Genomic DNA, 22810 nt, shown 5'->3' with positions numbered 1-22810 from the left:
CTGAATTCACCCTCTTCTGCCACTGTGAGCTCGAGGTGCTGTTTGATTTAGGAATGGGGATTCAGCTCCATGACGGGTTACATATTTTCCTACTCATGAACATTCTCTCACAGTACAACTGTTAGAAACTGTTTTGATTTGCTGTTCTTGCTCTTAGTTTTAATTACTGTTATTGCTATTTTAATATCTAAGCTCAACAAGGGAAAATTTTGAAAACCAAAGTATCTAAGGTAAAGTATTGCTCAATCATCATTTAGAAGATACTGGTTTGTTTATTTTAGATTACCAAAAAGAAAATGAAGGAAACTCGGAGATGTTTTGGCTTGGTGTTATCTACAATCTTCTGTGTTTAGCAAAAATGTGGTAAGCTTTGGCAATGTCCAATACAGGGAGGCAAAGCTGTCTGGCACTAGCAAAGAGAGAAACTGTTAAATTAATGTTGCATCAGATTACAGGCTTTAACTATGCTGATCAGAAGGAAGTTCTTGCTCTTCTTCAGTCTCTGGTGTGTCATCAGTCACCTCTGTGGTACTTCGCTCTGTAAGAAAACATGATGTCAGTACTCTAGTCTTGAAAAACATTGTGTTTTTAAAAAAAATCTCCAGACTTCTCAACATTTTACTCATTTGCAGTTCATTTCCTGTGCTGACTCATATGGAAAAAAAATTATTTCCCACACATTCAAAGCATATTACATGCAATTAATGTACTTCCATCTAAGTCAAATATAAGTAGTGTAGCAAAAAAAGTAAGTCACTTTGCCTTCAAAAATAGGTGACTTGAAAGTTGATTTTTTTTTTTAAACTCTGTTTTAAGGTAAGAGGTACTCATTTATAACATTACTCTGTTTCTTTGTGTTTCTGAGGTGTACCTAGCATTTTTCATTGCATGCTTGACCTCAACTCTGACACACAATTTTGACCAACTACCTGCTTTACTGGAATACATGCAGGGGTATCTTTGCCTGGAAAGACATGGTAGATGGCCACAAGCATTCAGAATGACCAAAACAAAACTGTGGTCTGCAACATCCAACAATAATTAAAAACATGTCCTTTTGGATCGTACCACTGCCATGCTGCCCTTGGATATTCTGTAATATTTATTCTACCAGCAACAACAAGACTACAAATTCAGGAACAAAATGTGTTTTCATTAAATCTTTACATATAGGCAATGTTTTTTGGACTGGTGTCTGTTCACCTTTCAAAAAAAGGTGTGTTGCTGTGATTGCCCACAATCTGCAGACAATATAAGGTTGAATTTAATCTGAAACTTCAACAGGACAGTCAAGCCTGTGGTCTAGGTACCTGAGATATATGCATTTATAGTTGGTCTCAAGGCAATCACGTTTCTGTTTTGGATGCAGGTCCTCCAGACCTTTGCAGTCCTTTTGCAGGTAAATTGTTCGGTACCTCCTCTCTCATGGAACTAGTTCAGTTGCAGACAGAGAAACCTGTAAAAAACAAACAGATAAAAATTAATAATAACTCCAAAAAACTAGCACAGCTTACTTTAGTCTACTAATAGTACACTTTGTGCACTTAAACAGTGAAATTGTGCTGTCTCTTCAGTACTGATTCACTCCTACCACCGTCTGTTCTGGTTTACCCAGTGTTTTTGGAACTCCAGCCAGCCATCCAAGTGCCATGAATAATTCCTTCTGGCCACATCTTTTAAAAACAGCCTGTGTTTCTTTAATCCACTGTGCTGCTGTGGCTTTTGGAACTTTCAACTATCTTCTCCCCTCAACGTGGTAATGCAACTTCCTCCATAAAGCTGGGCTCAACACTGATAAAGTGATCCCAGCTTTTCAAATGCAAGAGATTTTTTTTTAAAAAAAAAAAAAAAAAAGAGTTCTAGTTTGCAGCTATGGTCCCCTATTTTTTTATCGCTACATCTGTACCTCTTCTTCCAGTCTATCAGTAACTGCAACTAATAAGTGATGGAAAGACTCCATAGTTTGAGAAAGTGTTTATCTAACCTTAATTTATGTGTTGTGTTTTTTTATTATTATTATTAAACATAGTAGAATTTCACAGAAACTGTCAGTCAGTGCTTTTTGCCTCCAGTCTGACCAGCTCCTTCATAAAGAGTATTCTTGACATTTTATTTTAAGCTTGCTGACTCACTGCTTCAAGTAGATACTCTGGTTTGATCCAAGCCTGCATTTATGCAGCTTTATGCAGGTAGACAAGGATGCTATAAACAGTCACAGGTTGATCACCACTGCTTGACATCTACACAAAATGAAACTGCGTTTTCAAGCAATGGTAGTTTGGAAAGCTCCCCCAGAGCTTTTTTTTTTCTTCTTTAAAGGTAATTTTATTTTCTGAAAGTTTTCTTGCAGGCTAAAGGAAAAAATGTTATTCATTCAGTGTTCATTCTTCCCTCCCCTCCTCCCAGTCCCTCTGACACCTGCCAGCCCAGATGAACTCAGGAAGATAGATGCACGTTGCCACTGCAACAACACAGGAGTTGTCCCCTATGGAGAAGGGTGAAGAGCTGTCAGTGAGGAGGAGGTGCCTCTGGAGCAGCTTGTGAATGAAGCTTTGTGACCACCTCTCCAATGGGCTTGTGCAGTCACAGCTGAGCCTTCCCAGGTCCATTTTCCAGATGATAGTGTGTTATGGTATAGTATTGTGTCTTTGATTATAGTTTATTATTAATGCAAGTGGGCAACAGGTTTCCCTATGGAAAGAGGTTTTCAAAAAAATCTGGATCCAGCCTCTTTTGGTTTTGATTGTGAGGGAAAGGAGTAGTTGTGTAACCTTGTCAATGACTGCTACCAGGTGTCAACCCATATGTTATTTAAATGGCCTAAAGTCATTGTCTCTTCTCCTTCCCTCCAGTAAAGCTAGTCCTGGATTTAGGAGAATTAGCTTCTCACTTCAGTTGACTCAGAATGGATCTGGGCACCTAAATCCTCTAGTACTTTTGAGCATCACTGAGCAAGTGAGGATTAGTTCAGTCCCCTCTGACCTGCTGTGCAAGAGTTTAAAAGAAACATTGTGTTGTTTTTTTTAACAAACATTTGAAAAAAAAATATGCAAAATAATGATCTTAACATATCTACTAGCTTAATACTCAGCCAAGCTTCTCTTATGATTTCTTTCTTGAGTTAATAATTCTCCATAAGCGTAGATCTTCCCAGGAAGAGCCTTCTAACAAGAGCTAAACAAAAGCCTGCTGGAAATAGGAAGTTAAGTGCTACATGAATCAATTTATGCAGCATGCAGTTAACTGCTAGTTATAGACTAGTCAGGTATAGACAATGTCATCTGGACTCTGTAAAATTTCCAGAAAATGGATAGTTTGTATAGCAAAATAAATAGAGTGTGGATGAAAAGGTGGAAAGAAAAGTAGACATGCATACAGTATACGTAGTATAGATATGTTTCATGGGTACCTCTCCTATTTCTTCTAAATGTGACAAAAAATATCCTATTTGTGCAGCCCCACATTTGTGAAGTAGGTACAGAGGGTCAGACATTATACATGTGTTAAATTAGTATTTTTCTTTGGTAATAAATAGTTAAACATACTTTAAGGCAAATATTGAAAAGGAAATATTTAGCCTGTTTATCCTCTGGGAGGGCTTCCTCCTCTGAGATGAGGCAGGAATGTTATCAGTAAATTGGATAATCAGGAACAGCTTAGCTGAGAAAAGAGGGTGGAAATATATTTTAAAATCAAATTTGTCCTTGAACAGCATCAAGCATGTTTCACATTTGTTCCTAGATAATTTCCAAGCTCACTGTAATTTTTGTAAAATTGCTATTAATATGAAATTGCAGTTAATGCTTAGTGAAAAGAGACGTTAAAGATGTTGACCAACATTTGCTGCCTAACTAGACTGAAAACAAAAACATTTCCAGTACATCTACAATCAGTATTTCAGTGATGTTAGCCTAGATGATTATGACCCAAAAGTACATTGAAAAACACCAATGTAGCTGAAGTAATGCTTATCTTAGGTCCCTGTGACTGCTCGGTACTGGCCATTGCTCCTGAGATCAGCCCTAGAGAGGAACGTAATGGTAAGCTTAATTTTTTTTAAAGACCCAGGAATGAAGAAGAATACAAACTTTTTTTTTTTTAATGTCCTTCTATGTACTTTTTCTGAGCTCATGTGGGACATCAGGTGTTTTCAGATAAGAAAATTAGATACATCTTCTTTGAAACCAACCTTCTGTCGACCAAAGTATCACTATTATGTGGATAACACATTGTCATATAGCTGACAAAAGCATCATCTAGAAGGGAAATTATTAAGCGCTCCACCTTACTAGAAGTTGCAAAAACCATAAAATGAGGCAATTGTCAGAAATGTTTTTTCAAGTAGGGCATTGCCGTCATGTGGAGTAAAATGCCTGCCCACCATTGCTTGTTGTTGTCCTTAATATGTCTCAGAGAGCAGTGATTCTTGTGGCTCATATGAAGCATTGATTGCTGAGACTTATCACTTCTCCCAGACTCTTTCTGCTTTTGTAATATGAATGCAAGTAAATGCAAGTTAAGTAGTTATCTACTCTAAATTGCATAAAGTTTAATTTTCCAGGTTATACAGAATCTGTAACTTTTCCTCTTTGACATAAGTTTATCTTATGTGATGAAGGGTGCTGCACATACACGGATCCCCTCCTTTTCTTCAAATTCTGAAGACGTGTTCTGTGCTTGGAAATTGTGGTTATGTTATAGTTTCCTTTAAAACATGCAAGCAATGATTTTGAAAATCTTGAAATACTTCTTCTTAATAAAAGGGATGGAAGTATGCGTCTTCCTCCCTTGAAAACAATTCCACTTTCCCAGCCAAGAGTGGAAATGGGTTATGGATGGCATAGTCTCTGAGTTGTTGTGAACTACAAAGCCATAGTCAGTATTTCCCTGATTGGTGTAGTGTTATACATTAATGGGGGTTGTGTACTGATGAGGGAATGAGTATTTGCAATGCTAATATAGCTTGCTTTTCAAGCTGCAACTCTCAGAAGTGTAGCAGGCTTTACAATCCCTGTGGCATATGAAACTCTCTAGGCGGACTCAGTGCTGCCCCAGGTCTTTTTCTGAAACATGGGGACAAAGTAGTGTCATAAAGTGACACCTTGTCTACCTCTCTAAACGCAGGCACAACATATTGGCATCATCAGGGGTTCATCTGCACATCTGTTTACAGCTGCATGTTAAGATGTTGTCTGTCTTGTAATGTTTGTTATAGCTAATAAACATGGAGAAGTTACACCAAAGATGTTTTTCTAAACCTTGTCCCTCAACTCAGCTGAGCATAAAAATCCATTTTCCATTAATAATCTCTGGATAGGACAAATGACCTCTGAGTACAACAAATCTTAAATATCACCAGAAGGGAGGACACAGGATGGTTTCTCTTGAAGAGCAGCAGATGAGCAACAACCTCTGACAAGCAGTTTTTTCCATAACAAGCTGATGAAATGCTCTGGCAGACTGTACTGCTTAGTGGTGTTCTCTAAGGGCAACAAATTCTTTGTTAGCTGAAACAGATTTTTCTGAGAGCAACAGAAAATTCAGCACTTAGGACTGATGGAATTTGGGTGCATCTCTCACAGATGCTCTTTCAAAATGCCTCATCTGTAAAATTGAGCCTGTTGCTTAATGAAAGAATCAGAAATAATGCTGACCTCTTATAGGCAAGGCAGCATAAATGCCAACATAGAGGAGACACTGGGTTATACTGAAGAACCATGTTCATTCCTGCAGTGATGCTGCTTACACTTAGTAATCTTGAGCACCCCTGGCCAAGGTCCATGGACCTTCCCCAACATTGATCTCCATGTCTGCCTCATCTCCAAGACACTTCCCTACTATCAGGATCTTCTCTCTGACCAGAGTCTTCACCTTGTTCTCTCTGAGACCGCTTCTTTTCAGAAATCCATCTTCTAGCACCAGCTCTTCTGGAAACCAAGCCTACAGTTTCTCCAGTGTAAGTAGACTGTGCAAAAAGAAGAACAGAGCACGATTAGCCTCTTAATTGAGGGGTCTGTCTCATGTCTTTTTATTAGCTGGAGGATTTGAGATGTGTCACTTCTGTTTAGTCCAAGTGTTATCAAAATTTCCAAGCAGCCATACCGCTTGCAAGGAGCAGACTCCTTCTTTAGGGTTCAGGAATTCAGTTTTGGATGTTCACACGTGCATACACACAGTTATCTGCTGCCAATTAGTGTTCACAATTTCAGCTATTTTTTGCTTATGACAACTCCATCTCCTAAATCTGAATACATGTATTGACCCAGCTGCCTGTTAGTAAAATCCATCTGTGCCAGTGCAATCTGACATAACAATCTTCCCTCCTCCCAGCGCCCCCCCCCCCCAAAAATAAATAAATAAATAAACACCATGGCTTCAGAGGCATCCCACCAACAAACAGCTCCTCTTGCACTGGAAATCATTTTACTAAAAGCAAAGTTGTTTGATGGAATTTACTGGATTTTTTTTTTTCACAGGTTATATCAGTGTACAGGCCAGACAGTTGTAGCTACCTAGACTGTTTATGCCTATAGTTTTCCTTATCTCTGATAGCAGTAACATAATTATGTGGTCAATACTTTAAATCAGGCTTTTGGGCAACAAATGACATCATCATGCTGGTGCAAGCTACGCATATAGATGAGGAAAGTTATGACCTGAATCAGTTTGGCTTATTCCTACTTAAATCTAGGGTGAGATAATGCAAATCTTTGTTAACCCTGGAGAGTTTCAGTGATGCATTGAAGCTGTTCCTGGGGACAGGTAAAATCTTAGAAAGCAGTTTGGCAATTTTGGTTTAATTTGTAGGAATCAAGTAAAATTTCAGCTAAATGTCCTTTTCGGTGTTTTTTGCTTCCCAGATTGACCCCAAGGCAGGTAACACTATTTTGCATTGCTGAGCTGCAGAAACTTGCATATAATCATTCAACAGAAGTTTTTCTTTTTCTTTTAAACAATAATTGATGCCACATAGAGGTGCACTTGTAAGTGTGCTTTAAGCCAGCACTGCAATGAGTCAGGGTCTAAATTTGGTCTCAGGTTGTAACAGTGAAGGCTGAGATTGCCTCTCTGAGCAGATGGCAGAAATAGTCAAAAGTGGTTTTATGCCTGACTTCTGTCACTTCGCTGAAATCAGTAACCTTTTCTTGAAATGTGTTAGTTTGTTTTGAAAAAGATTTTTCTGAAAACTTGCACGTGGGTTGAAAAGTTTCATTTGAATGTTTTTCCACATCTAGCATTTCATTTTTTTGCTTTCATAATTGCTGTGGAAAAGGAACTGAAACACCTCATTATACAATATGGTTGTAAAACCCTGTAAAGAAGCAGCATGCTATGATTAACAGTAAAAATAATTCCCTGAAAACTGATCCCAGCAAAATGCCCAGTTACCTACAGCAGTGCCCTGAATCACCTCTGATCTCACCACATCCTGCTGTCACCTACACCTGGAGCTTCTGATGAAGTCTTACCCAGCTATGTGTGCATCCAAGGACAGAAATGGCTTTGGAGCAGAAGCCTGTTTCTGGCCGCATCCTGACCATGCAATAGGTGTTAGGCAGAGATGAGTGTAGTTATCCTCTGTCACTCCACTTTCCAGCTTCGTTGCCAGCTACTGTGAAATGGATAAAAGAGGGAGAGGGAGGAGAATCATGGCCATGGTAAACCACATGTCATGTGAGGCCCTTTGCTGCAGGTGCTGCTAGTCTGTCTGTGCTAACAAAAAACAGGAACAAGGAGAGAAGTTGCGCTGATGACAGGAGTATTCATGCTGCACCACAGTAGAGCCAAAACCCTCAGTAAGTCTGAAAGAGCAGAAGGGCAGAGAGCACTGTCTGTTTACATATCAGTTGTTTTTGTTTTGTTTGTTTGTTTTTTTAACTAAACCTTTTATAGTCAGATTGCCCTCATCTTCTAGCACATAGCAGCCTCTCATTTCAAGCCCATTGATGATGGAGCTCTGTAACCAACAAGAAATGTTAAAAATCCATTAACAGAGCAGAGAGGATATTAAATCCCTTTGCTAAGGGCAGGCTGTTCTTTTATTCTATAACTCTTTTCCCACATTTTCAGCAAGCCTAGAGACACACTCTTCATTTTGCAGCATAGTCTTTGTTCACATACTATTTTTCTTGTTTTCAACTCCTTGATAATGGTATAAGCCTGAAGGGATGCACGACACGGACTCCTGATGGCTCTCGAACAGGAGACGTTTATTGCCCTTTTTCACTACTACATATACTTTCCCTGTAGCCCCACGCGCTGTCCACTCGCCTGAATCTGTCATACAATTGTTTAGAGACCCTCAGACACGCACCTCGAGCCAGCCAGCAATTGGCCACTGCCCAAAGCTCATCTTTAACACTGTAGCGAATTTACTTTATCTCGACCTTGCTCAAGTTTTTGTTTCTACCGCTTGGTTCCTCATTATCTCTAATTCAGGGACATGTGAAACAGCGCAAAGCCACCTGCAAATTCGTTTCCCACATAAGCCCTTCAAAAAAATCAAGATTTCAGCATATATAAGTGGTTCTAAAATATTCATGTGCTTTTTCAAAGCATCTCAAAACAGAAGGAAAAAAAGTTGCAACTGGACAGCTCTTCATTTCAGCATATGCAAGAACAGAGGTACAAATGAATTGAGCTTGCCAACATGGGGACCTTGTTTGAAATCTGCCTTTAATCATTTTCATATCAATGAGAGTTACTGTCCATGCTGTATTTGCTAATATTACTAAGACCAAGATCAGCCACCAATCAGCCATCTAGTCTTTCTTTGGGCCACCATACCAGGTTTAATTTCTCCGTATCACCTTGTCCTTCTCAGCGCTGGTACAATCATCTCCAGTGTAGTTCAGTATCAACCTCCATAGACAAGTCCATGCCTATCACCTTTGAGCTATTTTCCTTCTCAGAAAAATAACCCAGTGCAAAGATCTACAAAGAAGTCTGGGAGTGCTAATGATTGTCTACAATAGTTGTTATTGAGATATCAGTGTCAGTTTATTTAGAGCAAAGAACATTAGAGACATTGATTATGTTTGGGTTTTAGAGGACGGGATTTTTTCTTTCGATAATACAGTTAGCTGTTAGTTTATTTATCATGGTGTTCCTGCATCTCAACTAACATTTAGATGATCAAAAACATAAGACAATATTTTAAGAAATATGGAGGTGGATATTTCCTTTCAGGGGCAGACATTTATAGCAAAGCTGCTGAATATGTGAAAAGTGCATTGCCAAAAGAAACCCTTGCAGCTGATTTTTTCAGTACAGGGCAGTGAATTTCATCCTCTTCTGATCATTAAACATCAACAATGAGAATCTCTTTTGGACCAGGAGATATGAAAAGCCTATTTGCCTTTTAAGTAAATCTCATTGCTCCTGTACCACAGTATAAAAGGGCTGTCAGCATTGGAAGTTCTTTGTAAAGAAGTTATGAAGTTGATTTGCAGGAGAAATAAAGGCATTTCCTCTTGCTGTTATGTATGATTTAAAACCATGAATTTAGAAAGAACTTTATTTTAGCATGGATATTTTTCTTTTCTGTAACAGCCCTTGAAGGAAAACTTGCCTATTACTGCCTCATTTTTTTCTCAGCACATCGCTTCTAAAGAAAACTATTTCTCTAGTAAGTCAGTTCTAATTTTATGCACTGTTTTGTAGCCTGCCTACATACAAGGCAACTTTTTGTGCTATTTAAACATTGTATATTGCTACAGGGAAACTGAATGAGGTAGGCACTCAGATAGACCCAGACCTCTCAGGGACACGTAATCTAAAAATTATTAATTGGACAGGACAGGTACTGTGGCTAGAAATCAAGTTCTGCTCTACAAAATACAAACATACAAGTCACTGCTTGTCCCAGCACCCAATTGAGTTTAGACTGGCACAAAATGAACTCAGGAAAAGGGGATGCTCACTCCAACCAGTTGAGGTGTCAGGTCCGGACCTGGCAACTTGGGTGCAAATAGAGAGGTTCCTCTTCTAGATCGTACCTGGTGTTGGACCTCTTTGTATAGTATTCCCCTTCCAGAAGAACTACAGGTTTAGCCTACCTGTAACTCAGCATGTTTTGAACTGGCAGATTCAACTATAAAAAAAAAAACAACCAGAAGATAAAACTTTTGAAGTCAATCCCATGCTGCTTTTACTCATGAAAACTTGCCTAAATAAGATTTTTACCTGCTTTTATCTATATGCTTTGATCTCTTCATCCTACCTGTATGGTATTCATGCATGGAGTGTTTTTGCCAGTGTTCAAATGAGCGTAGACCATTTAGGCAAGTCAAAAGGGAAGGCTACCTATAAAGTGTGATTTTTTTCTCCTCAAAAAGGAAGATAGATCCTTTTGTATTGACAAAATGGAAATGCCGAGAGCTGCTATAATCCATTTATCTGTGGACAGTCTAGGAACATTTCCTCTCCTTATTGCTTTTTTTGAATAATCCATTTGGTCCTGTATTTAACAGTAGAAAGTGCAATGGGTCAATTGCTAATGGCACAGGTAGTTTTATGCAAGAGGAATATTTGTGTATCAGTCAATACACCTGGCAACGTTGCATCCAACAGTATCACACAGGATTGACATTCAGTGGCTGGTTGTCTAGGATGTCTAGGAAGCATGGGTTTGGACTCCAATCTGTAGGCCAGCTGGGATTCTGTGTGTCAGCTGGGGCAAGTGATGGGATCCCTGTGTCATTTAGGAAGATGAAGCAAGAGGGTGTTGTCTAGGGCAGATAAAGGAGCAATTCCTGAGGTCAGCCAAGGCAAAGTGATGAAGACCAAGGAAGGATGAGCAAAATGATGCCTAGCTTATCCTCGTTAACCTAATGATTTTGGGGAATCAAGATTTTTAAATTAAAAGGGGTAGGTATCCTGCACAGAAAATGTCATTCTCTGTTTTACCTGCAGCTCTTGTGGTCTGAGGCAGAGTGAGGACAAAGGAGGAGAGTGAGCATTTGTCTCCAGTGGCAGCCAGATGTGGGGAAAGGAAGTAGCCATAGAGGAATTTTTAAAAATAGTCTCCATCCTTTCAGCGTCAGAGCTTTTACGCAAAAACAATTAATTAAAAAAATGAAGAAGGGGGCAGGGGAGGACATTGCGCAAAGACTAAGAGATGGATATAGAGTCACCAGTGCCATTTCAGGGACTTCTCTTTCTCCTTCTAAGGTGACATCCCAAACCCCTCACTGCTACAGTACTGGCCTAGCTTGCTTTAAATTCTCCATTTCCCATAAATTCTGGCACAGAGACAGATTTCCGGTGACAACTCCAAACGTGCTCAGGGAGAAAGGGGGCAAGGCACTCATTATTTTTATCAGCCTCCCACAGCAGAAGTTGAAGTTCTGTGGAAAATAAGTAATTTTAAATGTATTTATTTATGAAAGCTTTAAATCAAAACAATTTCTGATTGGCATGTTCATCTCAGCTGGAACAACAAAAAATAGTGGTTGGGTCACAGCTGGGCTAGCTGGAGGTGCCAGCCTGTGTCTTTGCCCTTCTTAGTTTTCTCTGTCTCTTACTGATATAGACCTGAATCTTTTTACCCTTTCTTCTTCTTTTTTTTTTCTCACTTTAGCATAAGTGCGTAGTTATCTTTATATACTCAGCATGATGTCATGTTGTTACCAACATTTGAAATTTTCTTTCAGATTTCTTCAGGCTGTAGAGCTCATTCTCACTTACTAGCTATTAATCTTACGTTAAGTCTAGAAACAACAGGCAAAAAGCATCATCCAACAGTGCTGCAGCCATAGCTGTGCTGGCCAAGAGGATGATAAAGGTTCTGTTTGCAAGCATGTGACAAATGCAATTCTCATTTGCATTCCCTAGGATAAATGTCACTTTCCTGAAATGAAGAGTAGTTACTAAATTACTTTCATTGGAGAGACAGGCATAAAGCCTTGGAATCGAATTCTGCCCTTTCCATCTCCTCTATCTCTCTCTGCCTTCAAATGTTTCCATTCACCTGAATTGAGGTGTTCTGATCCCATTAGGACTTCCTCCAGAAAAGGCTTAGATTTATGAAAGTGATGTCCTTTTGGTAGTATTTAGGGTCACATTATCAGAACAGTTTAAGATTGAATTTTCCATGGCTGTTCCAAAAAACCTAGCCCCTGGTTTAGATATTCAGATGGGAGCTGACCCAGTTGTAGAGTATTTCTAGCAAGGTGTTATTAAATATGACCTGCTTCTCAAAACAATGTGTCCTTCTAGTGTTAGGTGTCTGGATGCATTAACTGGTATCTGAAGAAAACAACTGTGACAGAACCTCATTTGTAAGTTTAAGAGCCACTCAAGTATCCTGACATAAATTTTCCTCATTTGCTTCCAGTGAAACACTGTTTCTTTTGGCAGTTTTGGGTTTTTCATTTGCAAAACTATACCAGACTTTACTGACCATGATAAAATGAATAGATGTGTTAATAAACAGGACACCAGACATGTGCACGTGCATTTGTGAGTGTTGTCTTCCTATATGAATTTTGTGACTACATTGACAGGTATGTTTATGTGCACTACAAGTCAACTAAACATGTCTAGTACTTTCCATTCTAAACCACGGTTCTAACAGCTTGCAATTTTCACAACTTAAACACCAGCATCTGGGCCAAGTAGTGCCTTATCAGAGACACCTCTTCCCCTTTTACCTATTAGTCCCTCAGATAGGAGCCATGGCATCCTAGTTTTGGCAAACATGTTCATATTGCAAGGCATAAAGAGGCAAAGACAGTGGGACCACAGGAAAGCTAATGATGCTATTAATCATCTTCTATTTGGAAATATGCAGATGACGTAAAAGAACACATACTGACCGATGAAGGTAAAAAAGAGGTATTAAATAAAGGTGCCCATTCATTGAACACTGTCCACTCTGTTCACTGAATGAAGTACTGTGCATTGAATAAAAATAATCTCAAGACTGCAAACAAAAAGGGACCGAGCAGGACCTTTGTTCTGTTATGCTCAGCATTTAATAATTTAAGCAACCACAATAAGGTTTTTCAGAGAAGGGAATAGGGATCATTACTTATTTAAAATAATGATAAAGAGTCCATCAAAGCTGTTCATCTCCTCCTCCTTTGAGAGAAAACTGAAGCAAATGGTAGTTAGGGTACTCAAAGTTCAGCTTAATTGCAAAGCCTTTAGTCCCTCTATTTCTGATCCACCACTAATGGAGATGACTAGCATGTTTGGGATGGGTAAAGGCATTTCAGTGGGTATGTTATACCAGTAGCTTCCAGCTGTGCATTAAGGTTGGCATAGAGGAATATCTGCTATTGGAAATAAATCGTAGGCTGCAGTCATGCTGCCAGATATTTAGGGGGCAGGAAGCAAAGAGCAATGACCAGGCTTGCTGTTCACCAGAGCAATATGCCCAGCAGAAATCCCTGAGAAGAGCATTTGTAGTGTCCCAAACTTCACGGGTTCTGCAGGAATAGTGTCCCTTCCAGAAACTGCTTTGGCCATCTCAAATATGAACTCTTTCCTCATTTTCTCCCATCCCCACATTTCAGTTTGTGGAAAGACTAACCCAGTGGGAATAAGCCCACCACAGAGAGGCTTTCAACTTCAAACACACCCTGGTGTCCTATGAGAGATAAGTGAACCTACCCAAGTTCCCTCAAATAGTCTGCCCCAGTATGTTGTTATTATTATTACCATCATTATTACATTATTTCTTTTTTACTTTTAGTGATTAATGCCACTTATTTTCTACTATTTAATGTATGTTCAGTCCAAATTCCTTGCTTTCTCATGCTCTCTGGGGGAATTTATTTTCAAATAATGTTTCTAGACATTGCTATATCCTATGCTACTACTTTAGGCATCATGAAATACCTCTTTCGTACTGGTGTGACTGTCAACAAGTTCAGTCAGCTTTATGTAAATTGCTTGCAACACCCATGTTCGGCCTGCTTTTTCCCAGTTTCAAACTATAGGGATGCCTTCCAAAACCAGCAAAGCCAAACAAAGCCCCTGCAAAATCATCAAGCTTGCTTACATGTTAGCCCCAAAACTGACCCCATTGGTCAAACCCTGGTCTTATTTACACCTGTACCACATGTGGACCAGTCTTCTTCGCAGCGTGAGCTGTGACTGTACCTCAGTGCTGAATCTCAGGAGTTTTGGGGGCAGATGCACTGCCGGTATGTATTTGTCTAACTTCTGGCATGCAGTTTTGAAATAGCTTAGCCATGATCTTCTGAGGAGGTTTGAGTTAGTGTGATGGAGAAAAGAAACTGGAGAAGAAAGATTTATCCTGGGGGAAAATTAAAATGTTTCCTGTAGAAATGCCTTTTTCAGAGCTTGAGGTATGATGGGTAAGTGTAAATACAGAATAAACTCTTCTTTAAGCCCTCAGAGGGAGGGTGGGAGATACATGCAAATTACTTCCAAGCTGCCTAGTCCCAAAGTAAACCAAGTAGTTAAAAGTGACAATGAATTGATGATTGAAGCTTTTGGTAGTTGAAGGCAATTTCATTTTTATTAAAAAAAAAAAACAAAACTTATTGTAGACTCAAATGTATGAAATACTTTTCCTCTCTTGGAAGCAACTATTTACCTATCCGTATGTAACAAATGGCATTCAGTAACAGAAACGTAAAGTATTACTCTTTTGTAACTTACTGCATTACACTGATCATGGCTTATTTCTACATGCCCACAGATTTCTCTTCTGAATAAGTTGTTTGATTTTGAAAGTAGCACATCTACTTTGCATTCATTTTGCACATCATTTGGATGCTCAGTTACATCAACAAATGTGCATCTTCTGTGGTCACACAGTTATACTATGTAACATTAGCATTAAAATGGCTGGAATAGCATAACAGCCAGCAGAAAGGACTACCTTTCTGCCCACTCCCACTGTCTGCCCTTTTAGTTGAATCTCAGGAATGATCTGGTAAAGCAGGTAAGAGTTACACCATTACAGACCAGCCTGAGAAGAGAGCTAGACCCAGTGTAAACACTGATGCTAAACACCTGTTTTGTAGGCAAAGATGTCATTTTCCTTTCTTGTTCCATTCAGTAGATCTAATAAAGCAATGTGGAGGAAGTCCCAGTTTCTCACAGCTGTCTGTGTTGGTCATTGACCATCAGGAGGGATGAAAAAGAGTCCTCACAGCACACTAATCCAGGTGCAACCACACAGGAAAACAAACAAACATACAAACAAACAAAACTGCAGGGATATATTCCAGTGAATTTTGTGCTTACTAGAAAAAAAGGCCCTATGAGTGAGGCTAGGAATCTGCAGGTACCTGAGCAGTGAGTCTCCATGCATCAGCTCACCTGAGAAGGGCTGGATAGGCAGCACATGGGGGGCCCCCAGAGTGCACCCCAAAATGCCCAGTTCCATTCACTCTTTGTCTCTCCAATGGTCTTGGCAGCAAGGCAGTGAAGATGCCGGTTCCCTGTCCTACAAACAGCACACAAATGAAACGCCTGGGCCTTGCTCAGCGCAGCCACCCCAGCTCCTCCAGCCTGCCTATGCCTGGCATGGAAGTGGCCACTTCAGGGACATCCTCCCCTGAAAGCAGTCCTATTAAGGCTCATTTTTTTGGCACCAATTTGATGCATCTTTCCCTGAAATGTTTCTTTCAGAAGCAGCATTTAACTGAGTGAAGTCAGCAGCGTGTACATGGTGCTGACTACTCAAATAACCAAGAGCTACATGAGTACTTTCAGATGTGGGATCTTCTGACTCCTCTGACTAATATTCCTATCATAGCTGACTAATGAGGGCTGGTTAAAATGTCAAGAATTTTTTTTGGTTTGTTTCAGGTTTTTTGTTTTTGTTTTTACTACATCATTCACTCTCACAGTAGATGATAATGAACTGACATACTGTTTACTCATCCTACTTATACAGTCCCATGGCAGGAGGAGAAGAGTTGCTGCAGCCTAACTGATACTGCATAGTTCAGAAAGTCTTACAGGTGTATGAATAAGAGTGACTGCTGCTACCTGGAAGCACAGATTCAGCTCTGATATTTAAGAATAAGTCCACATTGAAGATAATGCAGAACAACTATTGCCCAACAAGGAGAAGTCTGCTTCTGTACAGCAAAATTTCTGCTGGAGCTCCCCAAACTGTGGGACTAGATTTTTTCACTGTCAGTGAAAGAGAGCAAGGAAAGGTCCATGACATCCTTGCTGCCCAGCTCAGGGCTATGCAAGGGGCAGGGAGCAATTCCTGCATGTTCCTGAGCACTGGCCTGGGGAAGCAAGAGCTGCAGCCCCTAGGTGGATGGGAAGGTAACACTAAGCAAGATGTCTCAGCCCCTTTCTTGCACATCTGGAGCTACCTCTTACCCATGAAACCTGTCCCTCTGCTGATGGCTTGGCTCCCGAGGACAGCTTCAGAGCCTGGATGGTCCTCTGGTGGCTCCCTCAGCCATGCACAGCTCCCATGCCAAACCCTTATGAAATAGCAAAGGAATTTTGCTTGATGTTCATAAGGATGAGACATCACTAACAGAACTATCACACAATAGAGGATAATTCAATATATATCTGAAGGCAGCACTAGCTTGAGAAAGAGCCTAGGGAAGAAATGCCTAAATTGAAGAGGATGTAAAGAAAATGCATGTATATATGCGTACAAAAAAATAGGCAAGGTAAAGTTTGCCATCACTATTTACACTACTACAACTGACCTACCCATCATCTCTTTCGGGTCATTCGTTAAATGCATGGAAATTTGTTTAGTGCATGGAAACTATTGATTTTGCCTAATTAAATTATTTCCTTGCATTTCACAGGGACAAACACTAAACATGGACTGCGCTGTAAAGTTTGTAAGATGAGTATCCACCACAAGTGTGCAGACAGTATTGGACAACAGCGTTGTATGGGCAAGCTGGTAAGTGAGCAGCCCAGGGCAGCAAGTGGGGGGGGGGGGGGGGGGTGGAGCAGGGCATGACATACCTTGCTTTGTATGCCAGACCCCCAGGCTAGCATTTATTTGAAAATACAATTACATAATCCCCCAGGCTAGCATTTACTTGAAAATACAATTACATAATCCAAACCTAGCTACATATCAGAATTAATTCCTATGATTGAAACCGTACTTGATGTAGTTGAAATCTCTACAGGAAAAGCTACATATTAGTCAAAATATTTTGGCGGAGTTTAACAAAAGAAAAAGCCTTCAAATTATGTTTTATTGGTTTTTTTCTACCGTTAGGGCTTGAAGAAAAAACAATAATTCATCTTTAAAAAAAAAAAAAACTGAAGGAGATTTCACAGTGAGACAGTACAGAGCTTGAAGCAATCTCTCAGTAGGACAGGAGACCTGCCCTGTATGGACACAGCACCTTAGTGCCTGGGTCACCTTCTGAGCAGCAGGTTCTCATTACTGGCAAAGGCAGGATACTGTGTTTGAGATGATTCTAACCTAACTTGGTGACTTTTTATGGGAAAATGGTTCTTTTGGTTACTTCTGGGGAAAAAAGAAAAATCACTTGGGAAAATGACTATTTGGAATATGGAAAATGGGTATAAATATTCCTGTTTCAGATGTTTTCAGTTCTGTTGCAAACGTGCCAACTGAAGGCACTTAAGACAAATCTAAGCTAAAAAAAAAGAGCCTCATATATTAAATGAGGAAAAAAAGCAAGCATTGACTTCAAAAGGGCCAGAAAACCTACCTCTCCCTGGAAAGATCTTTTCTCTCCAAGTATATTTAGTGAATGCTATCATTGTTTGTACTCCTGAAGCAAATCTTGATACATTTAAAGCATAATCATAGCCCTAGTGTGAGTCTTTCTGGTACAGGAAGTTGAAGAGCTGAATTACCCTCTTGCAGGCCTGGGGCAAGCCATATATTAAGTCACACTAATTGTTTCACACATTGCTTGATCCCAGCCTCAACTGTTGTGGTCACTAGTTTACAAAAACAGAAAACAAGAGGCAAAATTTATAGCAGAAAGAAGTCCAGCAAAGTCATGGGAGTTTTACGAATTCATGTGGTGTCTGAATTTGGTTTGTTTGGGGCCAAACTGAGGCTGGGGAATTGGAATTTATTCTTGTAAGAAACCACATATATCAGTCCCCTTATTCCTTCTTAATCCGTACTGCAGTTCATTAGTGAAAGAACTAGTTCTGTATCTTTTTTTTTTTTTTAATGTATATTGAATATAGGGTACAGAAAATATGCATATCCTCATGAGGCTTTTCCACTTCTCAGTGTGGCTAGAGGTTATAAAGGCCTGCAAAGATCAGAGGTCTGAAAATCCTTTTGTGAATCTCTAATGCCTTGAAAGGTATTTCCAAAGACTTAGGTGTTAGCACCTTCATTTTGGGTACTCAGCCTTTACCTGAGATACTTCCAACCTGAGATGGTAGATAGAAAATTAACAGAAAATATTTAATCTTCTAAGAATGGTCTTTAGAGTGATATAGGACACCTTTATTGACAATACTGTGGTATTCTTTAATGGTATAGCCTGAGTTGTTATAGTGCATTTCTCTACAAACAGACATTTAGGGGACATCTGGTGTTGACTTGGGGAATTTTTTGACCTTGCTAGACAAAAAAAGCAGTGGAAGCTGTGGTCAGTCAGCAGCAAGCTTTAAAAAAATACATAGAATTGCTCTATGTTTCTTGGGTTTCACAACTTTTTTACTTGAGAACATGGAAATGTGGAGACAGGGTGAGGAAGGATAGATGCTTGTTCAGCAAATGAAAATCAATGCAAATTCACTTCACATAAGAAGAAAGGGAGAGGTGAACATAGAGCTTCCCAGAACATCTAATGATTCAGCACTTCTGCTGCAATTAATTAGTGCTGCTTTTGTGTAAGATGAAAGAAAAGAGGAGGCTGGAAATGAGCCCCTCCTTCTACATAAATACGGGAAATTCGTTTTTTCCAGGAGAAAAAAATCAAATAAATCCCTGATCTCTGCACCCTGCAGTGACTCAACAACAGGAGGCAAATTTCCATCCTTGCCACACTTCACAGAAGAAAAATCCTCTCTGTTATGCCACTAGCCAAAGAGCTGAGTTTATTTCTACTATGTCAATTATGGCAGCAACGCATGTCATATGTTTTTGCTTTCTCCCCCTCCAGCCAAAGGGATTTCGACGGTACTACAGCTCACCACTACTCGTTCATGAACAGTTTGGCTGCATCAAAGAAGTGATGCCTATTGGTAGGTTTTGATTGCTTTTCCATTCAGTCTCCCTTTGGCAGTGCTCTGCAAGAGCAGTGGCAGACTTCCAGCCATGGTATTTGCCCTCAGCAGCCTTCCAGCTCCTTTCAGTGACTGTATGTCCTTTTGCCATCTCAGGAAAGGACCACTTCAAAGATACAAAGCTGGAAGAGGAGAGGGTGTGTTTATTGTGCATTTCACTCAAAACCCCCTACACATAACCTCTTAGCAATAATCTTGTTTATAATAATAGCCACCTGATCTCAAGGTAGAAACTTAGAAGAGAGGTGACAGTAGAATATTGAGGTGAAGGTCTGAGCTGGGAAGAACAAGGTAAGAGACAGACATCAAAACAATGAGAGGCATTCACATCACTGGTCTGGCTCTTGAGGGACTTGCTAGGTTCCTGTTCTTTCTCACCCACCTTTCTTACTTTATTTTTTTTCCTTATTGAATGTTTCTACACTTTTCCCAAGTATTTAAAAGAACAGATTTTGCTCATTGTAATAATTGAAAGGGAAAATTTTGAAATGGAGAAGCTGAGTTGGTTCTGGATAATACTCCTTTCCACAAGTACTATGACCAAGCAAACCTGGCAGTATAAAAAGATGAATGCCAAAAATAAGAGCCTGTTAAAAATGGCATTTTGTTTTTTTTTAATGATTAAAAAAAAAAAAGTCAATTAAGTGAATTTCATTTATGTTTCTCTTTCTAAAAAACATCTGTCATTTTTGTCAAAAGTAGTTGAAACATTTTGAGAAAATGACTTTTTTTTTGACTAAAAAATGAGGTGTGCTTTTTTCTCATCAAAAATCAAAATTCCTTGTATTTTTCAGTACTTTGCCAAAATTCACTTCCTTTTATACATTGCTGCTAAGTTACTGTATGCTAAATGTTTACTGCCTTGTATAACAAAGGAGGCTGAGGTCTAATAATGCAGTAAGTATAAAAGGGTTTCATCTGGATCCCTTCATGCCAATTGAAGACAGACATTTCTCTGCCATGGGAGACTATTTCAGGACTAGCTAAGAGGGAGAGTTGTGAGTACTTTCTGATGACTGCCCCCAGACCCCAGTTTGTCCCACACTGGGGATATCAACATCTCTCCAGGAAGATCCAGGTCATCTTGCTTATCCATGTTATCGCAGTAGCAGCGCTATGAGGGTTAATGGCATAAAGGTGATGGCCCACGCACACCACCCAGATGCTCTGTCATGGTTTTTCCCATCAAGTAGCCAGTATTGAAAGTGATCCCTGAACAGGCAGGAAACATGGATTAAAGTCTCTTGGTATATTGTCTCCTTTACATTGACATAAGCAGTATCAGTGGTGAGTAGGGAAGGAGGGTTGCAGGTGAAGTGAGATGAGGGAATGACAGGGATTCAAAGAACCTGTATGAGGGAAGGATGATCTTTATGTGAGCAGAAAGGCAGCAAAAAATTGCTAGCAAAAGCCAATTCCACTAAGTTATTCAAGTGCTTTTTATCAGGATAGTCTCTCAACTTACATTTCTAAACATACATCCCAACATGTTGGTACAAGCAGATGTTTCTCCAAGTGGAGCAGGAACACAGCCAGAAATACCTTTCAGGGATTGATGCGTGTTTTGCTCCTTCTGTTGCAGCCTGTGGCAATAAAGTTGATCCTGTGTACGAAACTCTCCGCTTTGGGACTTCCTTAGCTCAGAAAACTAAGAAGGGCAGTTCTGGCAGTGGGTCTGACTCTCCCAATAGGAATTCTGTAAGTATCCCACACCTTTGTTCCATTTTCTCTGTAGAGGAGCAACACACATTGATTCACAGGAGCTGGTACTGGAGTTCACAAAACTTGCATTTCAAGCTGAAAAAATAATAATAATAATAATAAATAAATAAAAGCTCATTCCCAGCTCCTGAAATGAGACAAGAAAACACTTTATTTTTATAAACTCAGGTTTTAAGTATCTTTTCAATGACTCTTGAGGAAAAGAGTAAAATACAAATTAAGTGAATAATGTTCTCTTATCAGATTGGAAAAGGTAATTATATTATTTATTTTTGCATATCTGTGGAAAAGCAGAACAGAAATATTTAACTGTGATCCCAGAGTGAACACATCCTGCCTGTTGCTGGTAGTGGACATTTACCCTTCACACAAACGATAGTGTTGGGTTTGAAGTCCTCAGAGCCTAGATTTAGAAGTACACCTTCTTCCTTCTCCATTGTATTCTCAAGGGGAGCATCACAGGGTTGGGCTCCTCTCTCCAAATCCCAAATGCTGACAGGTGTTCTCAGTTTGTTATATCCCAAGAAAGAGATTTTCACCTTAACGTTAATCTTTGTCATTCATTCTCCCTCGTCATGAAAGTCACTTTCTTCAGGACTATGGCATGAGGGTGGAGAAGGTTCTTTTCCCAAGAGATTCTCCTCACCCCTCAAAAAGCAATCACAACTGAAGGCACTGCAGACTGAAGCTGATTGTCATGTCTAAAAATTAGACCCATGCCATCTGACAATCTTTCCTGCACTCACCTCAGAAAAAAAAAAATGGCATGCACAGAGGCACCATGAGAGTTGGTCTGCAGGCCTCAAAATAAATACTTACATGTTTAATTTAAACTTGTGCTAAATTCTATTTATGTTTGGTAAAATGTTTTCCTAGGACTTAAACGTATGCTCACTCACATGACTGAACTGTAATTTCAGATGGTATAGGTGACCTCTAAACAGACTTGCAATTGTCTCAGATGGGAAGGAAGGCAGACAAATTTACACAAGAACCAAGTGTAATCTGCAAGGGGGTTATTGAAGGATATGTCCTTCATATACTCTTGTATGTGCCTTAAAAGGAACTTGGTAATTTTCACTCTTTTTTTAAAAAAAACAAACAAAAAAAAAACACAAAATGACTCCACCACCTGTCATATTGTGGTTACATTTCTTTCTTTCAATTATTTCATTTACTTTGAAACAGAAGTTCTACAAATGTAATTATTGCCTTCTAAATCAATAAAGCATTGAATTATGAATGACTACTCATGCACAGAAATCATGAATGCTGTGTCAGCTTTCCCTAGAGAGCTGATCATAACTAGGTGGGGTGTGGGTGTAGAATGAGGAACGCGGGTTCATTGTGGGAATTTCTCCAGGGTATTGACACTGAAAGAGAATATAAAACGTGTCAGCATACAGAAAATAGAGAACACTAGAGAACTGAATAAACAGACATGTGAAACCATACATTCTGCCAGTGCAAGCCTGTAGATTAAGTCAAGGATAAAAACCAGGGGCAGACCCAATCCTATCCAAAATGATGGGGCCATAGAGCTTCACAGCCATTATGTGTCACCAGGGAGCAGGCACTGACCAGTATCCAGAGCAGAGAGTGACACAGAGCCCTTAGTGCCCAGGTAAAAATGTACTGGAGTATGCATGCTAACTGTGCAGTTAACAACACATAGGGACTAAAATCCTTCCCCAGTGCTTCCTCAACTCTGTGCTGCTCTACTCCTCTGAAAACAGAAGCAGCAATGCAGCTGTGAGGCTCACAGCATCACTGGGGCTTTGCACTCATCCGTGCTTCAGTCCTGGGAGCTGGGGACTGCTTCGGGGTTCTGCTGTGGGACCAAACCATGGACACCAGGGATATGGTGACACCTGGGAGC

The 22810-nt window shown here is 39.8% G+C and overlaps 1 protein-coding gene across 2 annotated transcripts in view; it reads left to right on the top strand.

The window, feature by feature from the left end:
- STAC (SH3 and cysteine rich domain) overlaps positions 1-22810 on the top strand; it is a 78757-nt gene that overhangs the window by 32518 nt on the left and 23429 nt on the right. The window contains exons 3-5 of one of the 2 annotated variants that reach the window (XM_035560251.1): positions 16773-16873; positions 19086-19167; positions 20792-20907. In XM_035560251.1, coding sequence (XP_035416144.1) covers positions 16773-16873; positions 19086-19167; positions 20792-20907 — 299 coding nt within the window. The remainder of the gene's footprint in view (positions 1-16772; positions 16874-19085; positions 19168-20791; positions 20908-22810) is intronic. The other variant, XM_035560252.1, reaches the window with a different exon arrangement.

Source organism: Cygnus atratus, chromosome 2, assembly GCF_013377495.2.
Source record: "Cygnus atratus isolate AKBS03 ecotype Queensland, Australia chromosome 2, CAtr_DNAZoo_HiC_assembly, whole genome shotgun sequence".
NCBI classification, from domain to species: domain Eukaryota; kingdom Metazoa; phylum Chordata; class Aves; order Anseriformes; family Anatidae; genus Cygnus; species Cygnus atratus.
This window is presented reverse-complemented; position numbering and strand designations above follow the sequence as displayed.